The following is a 21974-nucleotide window of genomic DNA, read 5'->3' as shown; positions in this document are numbered from 1 at the left end:
TGTGCTATTTCAACAACTGTTGATCTGCTGGGTTTTTCACACTCTAGCGATTAGACTAGTTCAAGCTGATAGAAAAGCAACAATAACTTTTAACAGTCAAGCTTTATTTATAGAGCACATCATACACACATTGAAAGCATGCAGTGGGGTCTTACCATAAACTGCCACATAACATAAAGTCTTTAATCTACTTTTTAAAGTTTTTAATGTTAAAACCCCTCTCAGGTCTTTAGGTAGGGCATTTTATTTAAACTGGCATAAAAACTGAAAGCAGCCTCCCCCGCTTTTGAATTTATAGGTAGAATAATCAAAAGACCACTGGCTCCTGAACCTGAGAGATCTAGCTGGTGTATAACTTACGAGCATTTCTTTAATGAGGGGTAAGGCCATTCAGTGCTCGCTGGGTAATCCCTGAACAGATGATTTTGGGATGCCAGTGGGTGAACCATTACAGTAATCTAGTCTATTATAAATACATGTATTAGCTTCTCTGCATCAGGGGAAGTTCCCAGTTTTGGAAATGTTTTTCAAATGGTAAAATGCAGGTTTTGTGATTTTGATATGACTTGAAATTCAAATAACTGTCAATGATAACACCAAGGTTCTTTGTTTCTCTATTGCAATTCAAGGAGATTGAACTGTGAAGGTCAGTGATTTGTGTCTGAGCTTTTAAAAAAACAAAAATAAGTAACTGTATTTCTGTTTTGTCATTGTTGAGTTGTAAAAGATCTTCTGACATCCATGGATTAATTTCATCAAAAATGTAAAAGATGGAGTTTATGGGGTCAGGATCATTTGAGGATAGTGAAATCTAAAGCCGTGTATCATCTTCATAATTCTGGAAGTTTATTCTGTGCTTCTGAATGGTGCGTAGTAGTGGTAGTATGTATTAAATAATAGTAGTCCAAGAATAGAGCCTTGGGGTACTCCATAATTAAAATCTTCATTATTTGATCTCCAGTGGAGACAAAAAAATCCTGTCCTGATGGTAGGTCTTAAACCAATGTATGGCTGTGCCAGACAGCCTCACCCATTCCTCTAATCTGTGAATTTAATTGTTGTGGTCCACTGTATCAAATGCTGCTGAGAGATCCACATGTACAGGAAAAGGTCATTTGTTGGAGTCAGTGATTGTGAATGTGTGGAGATCATTTAGTACTTTGATTAGAGCTGTTTCAGTGCTAAGGTGCGGGCAGAAAATGGCCACTTGTTACAACTGAGATATACAGATGGGCTACAGCAACAGAAGAGCCGTCAGAAAACAGGCTACGGCTCACACAGGCTAATGAAAACTGGCAATAGGTAATCGGACAAGCATTGTCTGGTCTGATGAGCCTTGATTTCTGCTGCAACATTCAAATGGCAGGGTCTCAATTTGATGCAATTACAAAAGCTCGACCACCAACAGTCATAGGAGTTCTGGAAATTTCAAGCAAGAAGACTGTTTCTACTCATTTATTAGTCACCACTCGTTTATATCTCTCCCCTTTCCTAATCTTTTCCTCTTCCCGCTCTGCTGATCAGCTCATCATGGGCATTCACTCTTTTATGTACTAAGCCATTCAGATTCTGCCACAACCTCGTTCAACCAATCATCATGCACCCTTCATATTTTAAATCTGTCATTCTCTCTATCACAGCCAGCCTGCTGTTTCAGTGACGCTGCAACCCTCCTCCACCCCAGCCACCTCCATTCAGTTCATCAACATCTAGTCACAGGTCTTCTGCTCATATCATCCTCTCTCACCCTCCAAGCCACTTCATAGACTTCTCAGAACTTTATTCCTCATCTGATCCTGCATATCATCAACACTACCAGTATCTAGGCTCCATAAGAGGGTATCATATTTCTTCCATTTGCCTCACTACCCCTTCAACTACATGAAGTCAACGTGATGGAGTCTAATCCCCAAAGACACTGCACATTTATCTTTCACTAAAATTTGTAAAATAAATTATTGTTAAACTTGTCTCTTAAAAAATGACATTTTTCAGGCCAGAATAAGTGGTCTAAAATAAGTTTTATTGTAAAGCATAAATACAGTTCTTAAAAAAGATACAGTAAAATATGACAACACTTTTATGCTTTCTATACTTTTATTGCAATGATAAGATACAGATATATTTCCAGACATCCAGTTTTATTAAATTATACTCCAATATTGCATGTGACAGTCTTCAGAATGACACTGACCCAGATGTGGACAACTAGGTGACCAAAAGACACGCTTATTTTTTATTTATTTATTTTTTGACCAGAGATAAAACACAGATGTTTAACAATTTCACTTTTATTTCCCCCAGAAATGTGCGATGAAAAGCAGCAGCGTAAAGAGTCATCATAATAATAATAATACTACAATATACAAGAGACCGATACTGTGCAACAGTCAAGAACAACTGGGAGAAGTTTTTCTCTTTTGTGAAATGCCAAAATTGAGAGTAGAGCAGCTGGCAACTCAGGACACAGAGATGCACTTTGCCTGATTAGGGGAAGAAAACAAAACAAAGATATTAGAAAAGGAACTGAGAGTTAGAAAGTCAAAGAGCTACAAGTCTCAGTGGGAGAATAAAGTACTGAATTCAGTTGAGGTGAGTTTGTTTTCCGCACCAGTACTAAGCCGTGTGAACATGTTCTCATAACGTTAGACTGTGCAAAGTCGGTTCAATTGAAACCAGCAGGATGTTGTGGATGATCTACTGGCATCAGTGAAAGAGACAAACCAACATCATCACACATTCAATGTTACAGTGGCAAATGTAAAAACTAAATATAGAAAAATGCTAATAAATCCCCCCTTTCTAACCTCAGATGTTGCCTTTAAATAACGAGTACATTTATTTGATTGTATAAAAACAAAAATGAGCATTATAAACATTCAAATACCTCCTAATACAAAAAGAAGAGAAGGGAGGGAAAGAAAATAGCTTTTCTTGATTTAGACTGTATGCATATATATGATATATCAATAGAATCCATATATAAATGATACATTTCTATTTTTCAGACCTTAATATAATCCTGGCTATGACTAAAAATATTTTGTATACTTATATATTATCCTTGCTGTGACTAAAAAGAGCATCTAAGATGTTTCTAGCCTGAAGTGGGTGTAAAGGAACAGCTCTGACCACAGGCTTCCACTGGAAATGTTACTGCTCTGAGCTGTAACTTAATTTAATATGTAATATGTTTAATATGGATGTTTAAGTCAGACGATTATTTTTACAATTAGTTTAGTCTTCATTTTTTAATAAATCACATTTTTTTAAATAAATCCTCACAATTTCAGAGGGACATCTTCATATTGCCTCATTATTTAAGTCAAACCTCAATGACTCTTTACCATAAATGACAAGAGAAGCAAATCTTTGCATTGTAGAGGCTGAAACTGTTCCACAAAATACCAAAAAGTTTATTAGAATATCAAAATAGTTGGCAATAATATCAAGTAATATATCTATTGACTAATGGTTCCAGCTTTAGTTTGGTCAGTGGAGCTGGATCACTAAAGCATCACTATTTCCACAAAAGAGCCAGTGCCCTCTAAATGGTTTCATTGAGACCAATAATCTTTTGTCATAGCTGAAACTTAAAGGAATAATCTGATAATTTTGTTGTTTGAGGTACTTGTCAGTAGTAAGTGTTATATCTAAAGGAGATCTAGCAGGCATGGAAGTAATGCTGTACGGCTATGCAGATGGGATCATTTGCTCCATGAAATTTAGCTTAAACAAGCTAAAAAGCAAATGGTAAAATGATGCTATACTGAAAAAATTCGCTTTACTTTTTCCCCTAGCAAGCCACTAAATTTCACAACTACTTTGGCACACCATGTACAGTAAAGTTTGCAATACAAGTCACTTGGCTATACAAGTCACAATCCGATTTCAAAAGGGAAAAAGGTTTGAACCACCCACCTGCATGTGATTTCTGTGCAGCTCTATTGCTTTTTTAGTACCATTTGTACATCTCTTAGCTGTAATACAGTAGTTTAGCTCACAGCCTGTGGTGATTATTGTGAGCCAGACTTAGCTCACTACCCTCCTCTGCCACTCAATTGATCTTTATCTGAGAAATGCTTTCAGTCTTCACAATCTCAGTTTACTTAACTGTATGCTCCCTGTTTTCTTTAAATGGAGGGTTATGACTTAACAACGGGAAAAGCGGTTTAAAAAGTGGCACCAACCCCTGCTTGTCTGGTCTGTTGCTATGTTTTCGGCTCTTCTTTAGAGGTGAAACAGCAGCTTGAAGAAAACAATGAATGGGTTGAATTTTTTTACTTGCACAAGGTCAGTTTGATACAGGGGGAAGCTTCAAACTTAAGGTAAAGCTTGCCTTAGCATACTGGTACATACTTTGTATAGGTATAATGAAATGCTGCACACTTGATCTAATCACAATTGCAATTTCAGGCTGTGAAATAACATAACTGCGTACAAGGCTTCAATTTTGTTTGCTTAAAGTAGTAGTTAAGAGGTTAGCAAAATGCCTGTAGAAAGGCCTTTAAATTCACTATGGTGCCACTGCATTTGCACTGTGGGAAGATTTTTGGAAAATGTAACTTTTTTTTTAAAGCAGTACTGCAAAAACTTTGTAGTTATTTAATGCTGCTTAATATTTGTATGTTTGAGTTGAGAAATCATAATTATCCTCGACATTTTCCGTAATAACCAAGCAAGTAGAGCCACGATACCTTTAATGCATTATATCGTAATTGCAATATTGTATGGTATAATTGCACATTGGTGGTGCAACACTAGTATAAAGGACGTAGCTAACTTCTAAGATGTGAAAATATGTATCAAAAGTGCATCTCGTACACCGGATTTTATGGTACATATGCCTTTGCCTATCTTCCAAGCCGGTTTCTCCTTAAGGGGCCGAGCTGACCGGCATCTCCTGCAGCCAATAAACGTACTACTGACAGATATCTCATACAACCTCATTTCACAAATAGCAAATTACCTCTTTGAGAATCTGTGCTTTTTCATCTTTATTTTTCCCAAACATTTGAGGAGTTATCACATTGCAGATACAAAATTCAACAAATTAACAAATGTAACTTTACTTTTAAATGTTGCCTGCTCGCACTTTTTTAAATCAGCATGCAAAACATCAGTATTAGATGTGTTTGGCACTAAAGTTAACTTTACGTCTTGGTTCCTGTTTGCAGATAGACTTGATATCTTCTAGTTTTAGTTGTACAACAAATGCAGAAATCTTTTTTTAAAAAAGAAAATTAAGTACGCCAGCTGTGTCCCAGTTGCTCATATTTACTCTTACAGATGAGTCCCACATTAAACATTAACGATACTGTGAGAGAACTGCACTATGAGCATCAGTCTTTTCAGAAAAACTAGATTTTTTTTCTTACTGAACATGGCAAGTACCTCAAAGAGCCCAAACACTCTAGCCAGCCACAATATGGTCGTTTTTTTTTGTCATTTCCTTTCGAGTTTTTTCAGGATTTGGTCCATCTGGCTTTAACGCTCAACAGTTTGCTTCACTACCTGCCTGAGAAAGCTATCAGACTCACAGGTGCTCCTGAAACAACACAAGGTGAATGAACAGAGAGACTGATTGTACCAACAATGTGGAGCTCAAAGACTACGGTGAAACCAGAAAAAAGGAGGAAAGAAAGCAGCACCAGTCTTCTCTTACTGCTCACTTTGAGCTTTTCTCCATCGTCTTTACCTTCAGATGTAGTATTAACAACATTAAAATATAACTAGGGGGCAGAAATAAAAGATTTGGGGTTGAAATTACACAAAAAAGCTACTTTATGACATGGTCAACTAAATAAGATGAGAACTGAAGTGTCCATCATCGCTGTGGAAGTCTGATGGTTTTTTGTTGACAGCTTCCTCGGGCAGATTTGTGATTTTGAGCTGGAGGAATCAGCTCCACCTTAAGGCTTCTTTATCGTACTATTTGTTCTCCTCATAATTGGAGCTGTTTGCTTTTCTCCGGTCCTGGACTGTGGGTGCTGTGTCAGTGGAAGAGCTCAACAACAAGAGATGAGGCGTCTCCTTGCAAGGAGTTGAGACGAACAGGTCCTGGGATCACAGGAGGGAGGGAGGGTGGGAGGGACAGAGAAAGAGAGAAGTAGAGAGTGATGGGATTGTAACAAGTTTATGTTTCAGCAGTCTGGCCTTTAGTCTCACTTTCACGCCCTTCTTTCCTCTCTTGTGTCTCCTCCTCCTCCTCCTCCTCCTCCTCCTCCTCCTCCTCCTGTTCTTCCTCTTCTTCTGTGTGCTGCTCCAGCTCCTCCCTGGTGATCATCTCAAAGTCGTTTCCGTTACTGTGCTGTGAGCCTTCATCTTCCCGCCGGTCGCTGTCTGTGTCTGAGTGCCGATCTGTCCCCTCCCCCTCCACTTCTTTACTCTCCTCTGCTGCCGCCTCTTTGCTCTCCTCCTCTTCCTCCTCTTCCTCATCATCGCCGTCCTTCTTCTCACTGTCGGACTTCTCTTCGCTGTCAGACTTCTGAGCCTTGGTGGAGCCTCCATTGTCCTTGTCGTCTGTCTTGTCTGAGCCCTTCTTACTGCTGGCTCGAGGTCCTTTGTACTCGTGAGTATAGAGCGGCCTGAATGAGTCGATGAAGCCCACGTCTGCTGTAAGGTTGGGGAGGAACCAGAAGTGATGGCGACCACCCGTCACCAACCAGATGATCAGGAAGAGGATACAGCGGGCTGAGGATAGATAAAAACAAGTGGATCAGTTTTCATTAAGATTAAAGTTTCCATTTTAATCCCTGCTGTTTGCATGATTTAACTTATTTTAAAGGGATACTTCAACATTTTGGAAAATTTGCCCATTGCTATAATTCCTATAGTCTTAGTAATAGGTTCGTTACCTTCAGTTGTCAGTGCAAGCTGTTTTTAGATCGGCGCTGCCGAGTTTGGACCTGCTGTGCCAACTCAATGTAAGCAGACGGTATTCCGGCTTTCCCTCATCAAACTCATCAAATACACAATCCAACAACTCCAAAATGCTCTCGTGGACAAGTTGTGACCTGCACATTCACCAGCTTTGCCAGATGGATTTGCCAGTGAGAAACAAGGAAACAGGCGTATCCATCCGCTTTGCAAGGTTAAGGATATCCTAGAAAATTAAGACAAAATTGTATCCAGAATCTAGTACGGATACATACACTGTATGGACAAAAGTATTCTGCCATCTGACCATTACATCACCAGGGACTGTAATGATACTGTTTTCAAATACATGTACTTTAATATGGAGTTGCCCCCGCTTTAACAGCTATAACAGCCTCCACTCTTCTTGGAAGGCTTTCCACAAGATTTTGGAGCCTTTCTGTGGGAATTTGTGCCCATTCTTTCTGTAGAGCATTTATGAAGTCAGGTTTTGATGTTGGACGAAAAGGCTTGGCTTGCAATCTCTGTTACAGTCATCCCAAAGGTGCTTAATGGGGTTGAAGTCAGGCCTCTGTGTGGGCCAGTCAGGTTTTTCCACACCGAACTTATCAAACTATGTCTTTGTAGTTGTTGCTTTGCGCATTGGGGCACGGTCATGCTGGAATAGAAAATGGCCTTCCCCAAACTGTTGCCACAAAGTTGGATGCATCGCATTGCCCAAAATGTCTTGACAAGCATTAAGACTGGCCTTCAGTGGAGATAAGATGCCTAGCCCAAACTCTGAAAAACAGCCCCATACCATTATCCCTCCTGCACCAAACTTCACAGCTGGCACAGTGCAGTCGGGCAGGTAACATTCTCCTGGCATCTACCACACCCAGACTCACTCATCTGATGACAGAGAAGCATGATTCTCTTCTCCACAGTTCAGTGTCGACGTGCTTTACACCACTCCAGCTAGCGTTTGGCACTGGACTTGATGATGTGAGGCTTGCATGTAGCTGCTCTGCCATGGAACTCATTCCATGAAGCTCATTCCATGAAGCTCCTGCCACACAGTTTTATTTTTGCCAGTGGAAGTTCAGAACTCTTCAGCAATGTAATCAGCAGAGTATTGGTGATTTATACGCACCATGTGCCTTAGTAGTCATTGACCCCCCTCTGTGATTTTATGTGATCTTCCACTTTTGCCAGAGCTGCTGTTGTTGTTCCTAAACCCTTGCCCTTTCTAAAAATATGAATTACAGTTGACCATGGATTATCCAGCAAGGATGGCATTTCACACACCATTTTATTACAAAGGTGGCATCCATCACAGTACCACACTTAAGGTCACTGAGCTCAACAGCAAATCGTGACTAGATTGCTAACTCCTTGATTTTATACACCTATGGCAACAGGCCTGATTGTAATACATGAATTCATTAATCAAGAGGTGTGGCCAAATACTTTTGTCCATGTAGTTTATCATACAGGGACATATTTGGACAGAAAATCAGCCTGGAACTTTGAGATGTAAAGGCCCTAATATCAGGGGGTACTTCACTGCTTCACACATAATCATTGCTGCAGTTTTCTAATGCTGCCATCAAGTTTAGATACTCAGGAAGAGTGGCACTCAGACTTGGTTAACTAAGCTCGTCATCAAAATCAAAGCAAATATTAGAAGACAGAAACAACCAGCTTCCAAGGTGTAAAGGCAGATAGATAGATATAACTTGCTCTTACAACTAATTCTAGGCATATCATAACTGCCTACAGCCCTGCATGTACGTGTACCTGTCAGTGTTCCTTCGCTGGTTTCTGCTCTGTTTTCCTCCTCATCACTACAACCTGACATTAATTGCCCCTCAGCACATCCAAGTGTGACTCTGGCCTTGACAGCTAAATAATAGCAGTATTCATTTCATGTATAAAGGACTGTTAAGTAAAGACAGTTCGTAAAATGTTGACAAAACATTAAATCAACATAATGGAATACAAAACAAGCAAAAATATACTGTGCAAGTAGTCCTAGAACTACTTTCTCTTAATGCTCACAAATTGTGTGTATTGAATTGAATAATGCCCTCTGAGCTGAGTGTTGTCATGGTTGTTTGATGTATGGTGCTGTCCATGGTGCTGATCTTATAACTGTCATGATTTCATGTGGGGCTTTTCCACTACAGATTTTGGCCGCGCTGAGCCAAACCAAGCCGTGCTGATTTGCTGTTCCATCAACAATTTGGCTGTGCCGAGCCACGCCAAGCCATGCTCAAATGCAGGGCCAAAGCAGGCCAGCCCCCCTCCAAGCGCTGCGCTGACGTCGAAGCGCTTCGCAGGGCCCGATTTGCTGGGGGGATTTCCCCCTCTGCTATGGATAACACCTCCATGATCAATTTTCATCCCACGGGGAGACAGGGGAGAAACGGTTTATCCCTGCCTCTGCTCCAGCTGTCCATAATTCTGTTACAGCAATGTCAGCATTTACTGTATGACTTAAATATTTATGACACAAGACCAAAACTTGAGATTTTTGTGCATACTACAGTCTGATATGCGCATGGCTTCTCACACTGACGAGTGAGATCAGGACGGACCAGGCGCAGATCCAGGAATACACCTTTTTCTGCACCTACTAATAACAAAAGTTTGAGCCTTTCCCCCTCTTACATACAAATAAATTTGAGCCTTTCAAAAAAATTAAATGCTGGAGATGTTTGTTACATTTCGCCCATGACAGAGTCAGTCTTTAATTCATTAACGTGCTAGTAAAGCATGCCGTTCTCACTGCCTAATCAAAATACGTTTGTTTTCATTTTCTGCTCTTTAGAGACCCACAAATCAATAATAAGGAGACTGTTACTTAGCTTAAATGCAGGAAAATTCTCTCCTTTGATGATAAGCGTGGACTATTGTTTGTTTACTGATCGCGGACAGAGAGAGAGAGGAAAAGAGAGAATGTAAAAAGAGCTGCTTGCAGCGCTGTCATAGTTTAATTTTTTTGCTTTAAAATGCTGTAGAGAGATCAAGGAGGGCTCAAAGCACTGCTGTCATCAGCTCAAGACACGCCCTAAAACGGGTAGCTTGGTTGTGGTGGAAAAGCAACCCCCCTGCTGTGCTTGGCTGCCGTGTCAAGTCATGCCGCACCACGCCATGTAATGGAAAAGTCCCAATGGTGTGATGGACCTTATCATACACTACATCCTGTCTGAGGCCTTAGACTCTTTATGCATGAACTAGGCTATCAAGTTTTATTGTTCTTTCATAGGCCACCTAACTGTGCTTCACTTTCAGTGCTGCTGCAGATCACAGGTGTGTCATGATGTTGTGCTGAACTTTGTTAAGGCAGGTAAACCTGTGGTGCATGTATCAGTCAGGGGCACACACTGTGAATTCTAAGTGGGTACATGCAGAAAAGATATACTGAGTGTAGCCTAATGTCTCACAGACAGTGTTCTGCACAGGGCCAGACTGGCTCTTGTGATGTTCATACAACAAATAGTCACATACAACCAGTCAGTTTGGCCTGGAACGGGATGGCCCTTCAGGAGTGGTCCATAACCTCATGGTGGCCATCCCGCCCCTGCTATCATCTCATGAGCTGAGTACTGATCTCTTACCGTCATGTGACTATCATGATGTCACTCACTAGAGTGTACAACAGAAGCACTAGTGTTGACATTAGCTACTACGAGTTTTAGTTGATAATTTCATTCAAGCTGTAATTTGAAGACAGAAAAGAAACAAAAGGTAACACAATAATATAAGCCCAATTAACAGTGCCAGTGACTGTCAATGAAGCAAGTCACCTTAAGGATGCTCACTGAGAACAGCAAAACCTGCGATGACCAACACTGATCAACACTGTCACTCTTTGACATGCATGCACAGCCAGCATATAAACACAAACAGCTGGCATGGCTCACCACTGTCAATTTAAAAAACAGATTTAATTCAAGCTGAAACAAACAGGAGCATAATTGAATACTTAAAAAGTACCATCACATTTAAGCATGTGGTGGATTTTCACAAAATTCTCAATGTTCCACGACACAGCTATTAAACCCTTTTTAAAATGTGTTGATGAATATTAATGCTTCATTGGGTCAGCTCCTTACATCAGAAAATCTGGAATTTCACATAAATCTCTTAAGTAGTATATCCCTGATAAAGAATTATCTTTGGGGGATATCTTCAGCCTATTTCATTAAAATTGCAACTGATGTCTTTCAGGAACTTGTTTGTTTGTTTCTATGTAATGTACTCACCAACAGCCAGGAGCAGTATACTGGCAACAAAGCAGCCTGCTGCTACACTTAGATAGTAAACTCCTACACGCATTTCTGCCGGCCACAGAGGGAACAGCGTGGCTGCAATCACAGCGATGACTGAAGGAAAGAGACAGATAAACTGGATGAGTAAAGATGAGCTTCCATTCAGTTTTAGACAATATAGCATGATTTTCACCAACTGACTCACCAAGTATCAGTCCCATGGCGAATGTCTTGAAGTGGACAGGGTCGTAAATCCACACATAGACCTGAGGAGGAGAAGACAGTTCCTTGTAGTAGGGTCCAAAACATGTCTATGACTTTCGTTTTGTTAAATCCACACTCACCTCATTTCCATCTAGAAACAGCTGATCCTCATGAGGCTCCAGTTTGAACTTCTTCTTCACTTCTTTCTTCTTCTTTGGGGTCCCAGGACTGTCATCCTAATAAAATTAATTGCAATACGTTTTTTTCTTTAAAGATTGACACTACTCTCATTTCTGTGTGGTAAATATAAGGCTTAAACTGTTGCATGGCCAGTTTAGCCTGGCATAAAGACGTGAAATACCCAAAGCTCACAGAGTGACAACATGAGCCCCATCATTTTTTTAGTTTTGTCACAGATGCGCTTGACAAAAACAAATAAAAAAACATAGCCCTCTAGTTCTGCATAAACTGATGCCTCAGTGTCCTACTAGTACCATGGCTTTCAAGCATTATCAGGCATTTTGGCTTCAAGAAGCTGACAGTGGGGACAACAGTATACAAGAGAAGGACATATTCACATTTAACTTTTAAGAAGATAGTAAAAACATGCAAACTGTGGCTTTATCATAACATGACTAAAACTAGAGCAACCCTTGTGTCAGTCAACACTGCTCCTGCACTGCTGCATTCCCCTTTCCACCTCTGGGACTGCAGTTCTTGGTTTACACTACTTGAAGCTGATCTATCTGATGGACTGAGGTCTAACAAGTAATATGGAACCAGTGAAAAATGACAATTTACATACTTTATTTTTCATTAACATTACTAGAAAAAATATCTAAGCTTAGTAATGTTAGGGTAAAAAATAAAACTTTTCCTTTAATTGTAAATCAAAGGAATGATTTGGCATTTTAGCCTATGTGCCAAACACAGAATCTTTAGGCTGAAACAGGCCCAGGTACGGATGGCCTAGCGTGAGTGCACCCTGATACTGACTGCATGATTTTTTTCAGACTGAAGCAGAGGGATTTATTTTTTCTAATGTTGGTATTTCTTCTTTTAAGATGAAGAATTAAACCACAGTGCACAGCTGCACAGACTCTCATAGAGTCCAGCCCTGCCTGCACCTCTTACAAGTTTTCTGCATCTCAGGCCTTAACAAAATTCAGAGGTTTTGGCCTTGTAAAAACAAACTTCTATCCCTGTGAAGGATTAAAACAGCTGCTCTAAGGATAGTAAACACTTCACCTGCGTAACAGTCCGTCAGCCACAAATGCAGACATCGTGTCTCGCTTTAGTGAGCAACTCAGTTCAATCTCCAGCCTGATATAATCACTAATTATAAAAATGTGTAACGCCAAACTAATATCAACTAAATTTATTTAAATATTATTTAATTTCACGTCAACAAGAGGTACAATTATGGTCTTGATCACTCACGTTTAAACGCCACATGGTTTATAAATCCTGTGGCTTATTTAACGCCAGGTCTCATCAAATGGTAAAAATTTCCTCTCGTAACAATAAAACAAATCTGGACACAGGCTGTCCTATGACATGAGAGGTCGGCATTTTTAGTCTTGGCGCAGCGCTAAAAGGCTTCAAAATTGCGCACAGAGATGCGCCCCTTCATGGCGCATGCAGTGATCTCAGGGAGATTCAGAGAGAACAGACATGCACATGAACAACTATTGTAGCGCAGACGTGTGTTTATAAGTCAAGTTTTCACTCAGTAGGTGAGGGTTTCTAGCTCTATCAGCAGTCAGGGAAACATCTCCACAGGATCCCCCCCATCTCCCTCTGGACGCTGTGTACTGATCCAAGGTCGGGTGAAATAATCTCAGGGTCAGCTCAGATATTGCGGACAATAGGTTGCTGTTTTAAAGGCAAAAACAGTCATGCTGAATGAATATTCCAGTTTTGTAAATTTAGCATCAGTGGTCTTAAAAATGTAGAAATGTGAAAAAATTACCACCTGATACAATAACAGCATATTTATGACTGACCTGTTAGGATTACTTCTAAGTACATCCTCTGTCTAAAGCAGCAAATTAAGCCATACTCTGTGTCTCTCTCTCTCTCTCTCTACCTCTCTCTCTCTATATAGATAGATAGATAGATAGATAGATAGATAGATAGATAGAGAGCGAGATGGAGAATGAAAAATGAATGGAAGGATGGGTGAGTGACTGAGTGAATGAATGAGGACAGGGGTGGGTGAGGGGGGTTTGGGATAAGGAGTGACTCGGGAACATTATGGTGATGATAAAAGGAGAGTAAGTGGGGATAGGACTCATAAAGCTTCTGCTTCTTCCTACTCCTTTTTTCGGACTCATGAAATACTTTGTGGGATGGACTATGAATTGTTTAATCACTGCTTTATTTTTTTTTATTGGTTGTTTGTCCGAAATAAATATATATATATATATATATATATATATAAAATTAAAAAGAAAAACAAACAAAAAAACCCCTCTAATGTCTGGCCCTCTGCTTTCTGTCCTTGAAATACTTTGGCCCTCAGGAAAATGTGACTGGGGAGCCCTGGTCTAGACCAGAGGTTGCACTGGACATTTTTGTTGTCCGTCATTTGACAGAAAGGGTTGTAAAAATTCCATCATCATTAAGATAGTACGCAGTTTTGAGGATATTTTTAATATCAAGATGTTGTAGTTTGACGACCATAGCTGATAACAAGTTGTTAAAAGGCTGCACCGTGGAGCTGTGCGCATTTGTCTGCTCCAAATGAGTCGTAATCCAAAAAAACGTCACGCACTCAGACCTTGCACACTGAGTCCATTGCGTTTGTATTTGCCTTGACTGTGAAAATTTGTAGAATGTGGCAAAGTTTTTTGTACTGCAAGCCAGTGTCTCTGTCACTCCTTCAAAATCCTGCTGGATCCATCCAGACAGAGAGCTTCATACAGCACACGCTCATGTGTCATAGCGCAGAGACAAGCTGGAGAGATGGAGGACAACTTTTTAATTCTGTCTCTGTTATGACCTTTGAGTAGGCTACAAACATATGCCTTTATCTGTTATATTTCCATGACTGATATCCACATAATACACGGGCAAACTACGGTGGATAAAGTGAGGTTTCAGAGAGACAGAAAGGGGGTAAGGGTCAGGCGGTGGTAAGCAAGCAAGAGAGAATAAAGCAACAGGAGCTGACCTGAATCATCATTCACCCTTTTTTTTGTTATATTTCAAACTTTGGTGTTTAAAGTGAAGTTTCGGTGGTGAGCAAGCGAGGTGGAAGCAGTGGGAACTCAGCATGCTGACCTGTGTACTGACACACCTGCAGCAGCCTCAGTGCGCTGTCAGCACGGAGACCAACGCGCTTTCATTAATCTACAATGTCGAGGTCAGAGAGAGAGCCCACTGGGTACAACCTTTTTAATAGATTAAATAACCTCCTTGATAGTCCATGTGTGCAAAGTGGTAAAGGTCTATGCATCTGTCTGTGTGTGTGTGTGTGTGTGTGTGTGCGCTGAAATGCAGGCTCGTCCTCATCATTCCAGCCCGTCAAAATGACAGACAGCATTCAAAATTATCCGTCATCCTTCAAAACAAATCCGTCAGTGACGGAGAATATTTGGTTGACACGACCTCTGGTCTAGAGTGTATGATGTAGCAGCTGATGGGGATGACATGAAGAGGAGAGTGGGATCATCTTAGCCCTCCCCCCACCTAGACCTATCCATGATATTATATAGGTGTTTTGTAATTCCAGGGTAGAGGTGCCTCAGCTGAACCTCTGGGATTTAGTTACTCTTTAAACGCACAATTTCAAATCATTTTGGTTTATCAGAAACTGACATGTTAGAGTTAACACTGTTTAAATCAGGTGTTCATATTTCCATTCATACTTTGAGCTTCCACAGACTCAGACTAGACACCCTGATAAAATATGAAGCTTCTTTCCTGCTGTTTCTTCTGAAAGCTCTGTCTCTCAGTTTTAAAGTCAACTATTTAGCCAGGAGGCCAAGCAGATCAGCAACTCCAACTATGTTTATCCTTCTGTATTTTTCACTTATGTGGCACGGCTGACCCAAACTGTCACTAAACAACATTTTCTTTTGCACATACAAAGACAATAAAGTGTCTCATGCCTTATAAAACACACACAAAGAACCATTGTTGTAGTCTAACTTACACTCTTCTCTTTCTTAGTTTCAGCGACCTCAGACTCTTTCTTCTTCTCTTTCTCCTTCTTTCCTTTTTTCTCCTCCTCTTTGCTGCTGTCCCCCTTGGTCTTGTCTTTCTCCTTCTCTTTTTCCTTCTCCTTCTCCTTTTCTTTCTTGGTGTCCTTCTCAGGTTTTTTCTTCATCACTTTGAGGGCCCGGTGGAAAAACTGCTTCTTTAGAAGTCTACAAAGAGAGACAAAGAATTATAATTAAGTTTTTATGTTACTAATGTAAAAGGGATCTTTGTCAGATAGCACACATTATTCGTGTTAAGGATCCTGAAATGTGATACCCTGTAAGACTGAAAATAAAACAGCTTTATTCAGAGTATAGTTTCAACTTCAGTGCTTCAAAGGTGCCAAACATGCAGTGGCTTTACTCTTGAAAATGATTTATGTTCACTCTTTATTCAATTAGTTGCAGAGGTAATTAGCAGTAGTTCTATTACAACTAATTTTTTAAAGATATGCTGAGATGATAAATTCTTCAATGTGCTATATATGATTAGATATCACAGGATGTATCACACAGCTTACCTGTTGCAGTAATCTACCACAGACTCTCTGGTGGTGAACAATGCCTCCTCTCCCTTCTTAGCCTTGGCCCACTTTGAGTCCAGCAGACAGTCCACTGCCTTTGAGGCTAAGTACAATAACAAAGAGGTGGTTACTGAAGACACTGAGAGTCAAAGTGAATGTGAAAATGTCATACAGTGATTATCCAGTAAACCTTGATAACAGTTTTATTATCTGTGTATGAGTTAAGGAGCATTTTTATGGCAGCAGATGATACAAGCTGTGAGCATAGAAATAATAAGTCATAATATTGATGTAGAGGGCTTGTAAGCCAAAATTAGATTGTTTCAACATCAAACAGGCAAAAAAGTTATCACTCATTAGTCAATGTTTTCAGACCACCTGATATATTTGGATTATAAAACTCAGTCTGACAGTGATGGTGAAAATGTTCCATTCTATTCACTGGTTGGCTACCACCTTGTATTTCTCTAAGGTGTTGCACAGACACTGAGCTTTGGGTCTATTAGACCATTTTTCCCTTCAATGCAACACTATCACAGAAATGAGAGCGAGGACGAGCTAAATTGATAGCCAGACAGCAAAGCAATGACCGTAAACTTGTAATAAATCTCCATTAAGGCAAGGGGAGCTGCAGACATAGAAGCAGGTTCACAAATGTCACCATCACAAGCCTTCAGATTTTTACTTGATACATTCTTATTATAAAAAAGATGATCATATCTCTTGGAATACATCAATTTTCCACTACAATTGAGAAAAAGGGTGTCAGACAGCCTCAGAATTAGTGCACAGAAAATTAGTGAGTAAACAACATTGTCCATAAATAAATGGATTCAACCACCCTATGAAACGAACACTAAATAAGAGCAATGTAGCTCAGAAATTACCTGTAAAAGACACACCACATCAGCCTACGCTGCTATGACAAAATTGAACCTGAAAAAACAATGTCTCTAATTTCAAAAGCTGAAGGTGGTGTCTGGAAGTTATCCCCTAGTTCACACTCAAGTTGCCATCTGCGTGTTGCTTTTAATGATCCAAGCACTAACCGATAAAGTAGTCGACTCTGTGGCCCATCATGTTGGTGGACTTTGTTGGGCAGTTGAATCGAAGGTACTTGGCCACCGCCTTCTCCTCCTTGGTGGGCTCGCTCACCTCCTGCAGGGTCAGAAAAAAACCACAGTATGACCACACACAATAAAAACATCACAGTCTGTCCTCAAAGGTTGATATAATGACATATCAATAAATTCTGACCTCTAACAACTAGCAGGACTAAAGGGAAGTCATACATCTGAATCTAAGATTGGATAATTATTCACAGCATCATATCACCACTGTCACACAGCTTTTATTGACCTACATTGACCTAAATTCAAACTGAGTGGATCAATAACAACTAAAGCCAAAGATCAAGTAATAGTCAAGGCTCAAAATATTTTCATTGAAAATTAGTCAAATCAGGGCAGCTATACTGATATTGACAGATAAGGTATCTTCACAAATGCACAGGGTGACCCTTAAATCCTCCTGACTTAGTCATTCACAGATGCGCCTCACAGCGGGGAGACAATCCCTGCAGCACAGAAGGGAGACTTGAGAGAAGGGACGTGTAAGAATGATGTGAAAATGGTAGATGAAGCAATGAAGCACAATGCTATGACGACAGCATTTGCCTTGATATTAATGTTGTGGTTAGTTTGACAGATTCATCTTGTCAACTAAAAAGCAGAGAATAACATAATGGAGAAGAGGGAAAAACATAAAGCAGCTTCATTATATCTATACCTCGTTACAAGTGCACACAGATTGCACCAGTTGCACACCTGCTGCAAATTATAAAATCCCAGTCACTTGAAGGAAAATGTCCAGAATTTTCCCAGATATTTCACACAACAGCTCACCTAACCCATGCAGGATTTTTCCTAGTGGACTGTCAGGAAAAAATCCAGGTAAAGTTTGGGTGGCTAATATGTGCATCCTAGCTTGCAGCTTATTCTAAAAAAATTCTGTGTTTCAGATATCTCAGCTGACATCAATATTTGTTAGCATTTAGCTGCTAGTTGTGTCTGCTGGTTAGAGAAGTTTCACCCCCAGTTGCCACTATCTGACAAATAGGACAATAGATCTGACTTCAACCTTTCAGTGGGAGGCTTTTCAAAGGAGACTTCATTGACATTTTTCGCAGTCTGGTCCGACTTCAGTGTGAACATTCAGGTTGTGCATGGCCATTAGACCATACAGTATGAGTACATTATCATTCGTGATGGTTGTGCATTGTAAATATTTCATTTCCACAGTTGTCATAACACTATGACTGTTACAGAGTCAGCCTGAAATCACACAGTGTACACTGGGCCTTACTGTCCACTGTCTGGATGACTTTATATCAGCTCATCTGAATCACAGATTTTGGCCTTTTGGGTATCAGACCTCTTGTCTAGTATGACAGCCTACATGCCAAACTCATGGCTTCCACTCAGTACTTCTGAAGACAATATTTGATTTCTTGTTGCCTATGTCGCTCTCAGACAGTGTCTCCACCTCTAGAAACAAGTGCACTGTCTGTCTACCTCCAGCTTCAAACACTGTATGTTCACCTGGAATAATACCAAAGAGAGACGATATCTTCCTTTAACACTTCCTCCATTTTCACAACATCTTCACTGTTTTCCATCCTGCCAGCAGCACTGAACCACATGCCAACACAGGGGGAATGAAAGCATCAGCACAATGAAATTCAGTGCTGCTTAAACCAGTCCAGCTGGCTCGGGTCGGCAACATGAGGAAGAAGAGGCCATCAAACAGGCCTTTGTTTAAAAAAGCAGGTATCAAGCACATGGCTCGATTTCATGAGACCCCTACATGAAAAAGACCCCCGTCACAGTCTACATGATCTACCTGGCTTCATCATGGAAGGATTAGCTGCTCTCTGCAAAATTACTGTAGCCCTTGTAATGGACAAAGCAGAGTATGGTTCTGTCACATTGAAGTGTGTAACAGTTTGGGCCCTATGTGTAGCATATTTAAAGAGCATAATACCTTGATGTTCAGTGGAATGAAAAAAACTTGTTTAAAACAAGGATGATTGTTGTGAAATGCAGAGTGATAATCATGGGAAGACTGTTTAGTTGTAGTGAACTTCTTAAGCAGATAACAGAAAGTGTCATTATGCAACTGAAATGGGACATTCAGGGGGGCTTCATGTTGGGTGATCTGGGCAGTTAGGGGATTTACGAGGAAAATAATGCATCTCAAAATAGCGCAAGTCAAGCATCAGCTAGGCCACAACAGCAGAAACTGTTTTGATTCATCTTTATGGTCATTCTTCAGTCTTCTTTCAAGCTGTTTGGGGCGCTTTTAACCCAGCTGTGTTCTCTTTAGAGTTATTGATAGTGGTTACTAAAATCTTTAAAAACTGTTTCAACAAATGCTGATCATCATAGCTGTGACCTGAGTAGAAGTCAACCAAGTAAACACTGAAATAACTGTCTTGTTTTTACACCATTATTGATCTTTTTAAAGGTTTTATGTCAAACACTGTCAACTGGCATGAAACAAGTGAGACTGTGGGTAATGCAGAGTATCACAGAGAAGCCTCTTGGCTGTGGTCTGCTTGTAAAGGAGATAACAGTGTGTGCTGTTACGCAATTGAACTCAAACAAGCAAAAGAACTTTCGAGCAGTTTCCCGTTTATGAGCACACCTAGCTCATACTCAGGCTAAAAAAAGCAAAACCAATGAATCCTTGCTAAATTAATATTTTTAACTTTTGTTTTGTTGGAGGTTTTCTGTTTGTCTTGATGAAAAAAATGTTATGCACAAGGCAACTAAGGCTGATAAATTGGCCAACAGTAACTAACAAATTGAAAATTTTAACTTCATAAATGTAAGCTCTGTTAACATTCAAATTATAGTGCATTGGTTACATTTTTATACAAAAATAAACAACAATTATTGAAAGCAGAGGCAAAGCTAAATCATATTGCATCAGTATATCATGATGATATTCTGCCCCTTAAGATTCATGAATGTTATCCAGTAGAACAGATTATTATGTCAGCCTGATACCCTGTAACAGAGATGTGAGACTTTCAGTGATCTACAATAACAACAGATGGAGTGAGAACAGTTCAGCCTAATTTGTCTCACACTATATGATGCAAATGCTGCAACCACCCTTTGTGCCATCATCATCAGAACACCCCCCAAAACAATTACAAAAGGTTCTTTATTGACCATTTATATTAACAGGGATTTTACAAAATACTTTCGTCTTCAGGTGACTATCGAACAGCATAGAAAACTGATTCCAGCCAATTACACAACCTTAGCCCATATTCAAAACAAATACCTTTCGTTTCTATGAGTACTGACATTTAACAACTTTACATTTATCCAATTTCTATTTGAACCATACAACAAATGTGCGTGTAGTTATGCCCTGTTAAAAATAGGTTGCTGTGCTCAACTGTGAGATGTCCCACAATCAGCCTGAGTCAACGCTGATCTGGATCACTGCACATGCGTCAATGGATAGTTTAATTGGGAACGATTTGTATCTTCTTCATCTGTACTTCCCACGTGATTTCAAGAAGTTTCATCGTCAGTGTTTCGCCTCAATATAAAACACAAAAGTCTAAAATGCCTTTATTTCGAAAAATAAGTCGACTGAAAGACATTTTCACGTACTTGAGGGATGCTTAAGATGACTAAAACATTAACAACTCTACAAGTTGTTGCTTTCACTGAAATCAACGTTACTGACTTTACTCCTTGAGCTACACAACTTACGTTACCTGCACGATTCGTTGAGTAGCATTATAATGCTCTACATAGACTCATTATTTAAATTCCCTCTGATTGCTTCACGTTATGTAAACACGTCTGAATTGGGCTGACGCAGCTTAGCCCGAAACGTTTACAGCCAGTTCAAAACTAATAAAGACGATCAACTAAAGACAAAGCTAATTGGTCCAAAAGTACAACATGGTTTCATTATGCACTTCAGCACATAATTATTGTTTCTACAGATATAATTTAACTGTGGTAATGTCTTATCAATATATAATTAGTAACATTTGTTTTTGCTAGCATGCTATTGCTAGCTGACCGTTAGCCATCATTTGGCTTAATCAACCGTCTGTTAACGGCTCCCTGTGAGGATGCTGCCATTAACAGACACGCTCTAGCATGTCAATGAACTGCATCACGTTTCTAAGTCATATTCTCCCTCATGCTCAGGTAATATTTTTTAAAGAATCAAGTGATGTTACCTGGATCCGTTTCTTGTGCCTCCTGCGCTCCGCCATGATCCTCCAACTCAGCTTCACTGACGTGCGCGAGGCTAGGCGCGTGCAAAGGCTGTATAGTATCGCGAGACTTACTGCTGACCGTTGGGGAAAAAGCTGTTTCGTTCATTCACAAATAAAACAGTTCATGAAATAACTTCTGAAGGTGTTTTTCGTGGTAATACGTTAAAGGTAAGCTCCTTTATACTTTAATATTTTAAATCTTTGGTTCTTCCTTCAAACAACAACTCAGTGGAAACATTTAGCTTTCACTCCTCAGTTGTTTGATAGCATCTTTAGCATGAATTGTGCTGCTAGAATAGGAGGACTTGTATGTACTTTCTAAAATTATGATGTAGTTTTATAACTAGAGATGCAGATATATTGAGCTATACCAAGAAATGAAAGGTCATGTGAAAAACGTTTGGGTTTTAATCATCATGATCCTCTTCTTTATTGTTTGCCTTATTTTTGGCGCCCCCCGTGGAGAAAACATTGTTTTCTAATTTCTGTAAATTTGCCGGTGATGTTGCTGAAAAATCTTATCCTGATTAATTTGGAAAGCCAGTGATTCTGTGAATTCTACCATACAAAATGTCAAAATAGACACCTTATC

The 21974-nt window shown here is 39.9% G+C and overlaps 1 protein-coding gene across 1 annotated transcript; it reads right to left on the bottom strand.

Annotated features, from left to right (window-relative positions):
• Nucleotides 1-2009: 2009 nt before the first annotated feature.
• sec62 (SEC62 homolog, preprotein translocation factor) lies at nucleotides 2010-21427 on the bottom strand. The gene is made up of 8 exons (XM_041803097.1): nucleotides 21344-21427; nucleotides 17118-17226; nucleotides 16066-16171; nucleotides 15499-15712; nucleotides 11480-11575; nucleotides 11341-11401; nucleotides 11130-11249; nucleotides 2010-6693 (listed from the first exon to the last, which is right to left on the bottom strand). The coding sequence occupies exons 1-8, from the start codon at nucleotides 21377-21379 to the stop codon at nucleotides 6137-6139; spliced, it is 1299 nt and encodes a 432-aa protein (XP_041659031.1). The 5' UTR covers nucleotides 21380-21427; the 3' UTR covers nucleotides 2010-6136.
• Nucleotides 21428-21974: the final 547 nt, after the last annotated feature.

The sequence above is a fragment of the Cheilinus undulatus genome, linkage group 13 (assembly GCF_018320785.1).
Source record: "Cheilinus undulatus linkage group 13, ASM1832078v1, whole genome shotgun sequence".
Classification (NCBI taxonomy): Eukaryota; Metazoa; Chordata; class Actinopteri; order Labriformes; family Labridae; genus Cheilinus; species Cheilinus undulatus.
The sequence above is the reverse complement of the archived record's forward strand: the minus strand, read 5'-3'. Positions and strand labels throughout refer to the sequence as shown.

Excerpts from the sequence above, each read along its gene's own strand:
- sec62 (XM_041803097.1), bottom strand. The coding sequence starts at position 21,379 with ATGGCGGAGCGCAGGAGGCACAAGAAACGGATCCAG. Across the intron at positions 11,402-11,479 it reads TGTTTCTAGATGGAAATGAG|GTCTATGTGTGGATTTACGA; the intron begins GTGAGTGTGGAT and ends TCTCCTCCTCAG. Across the intron at positions 6,694-11,129 it reads TATACTGCTCCTGGCTGTTG|CCCGCTGTATCCTCTTCCTG; the intron begins GTGAGTACATTA and ends ATCTATCCTCAG.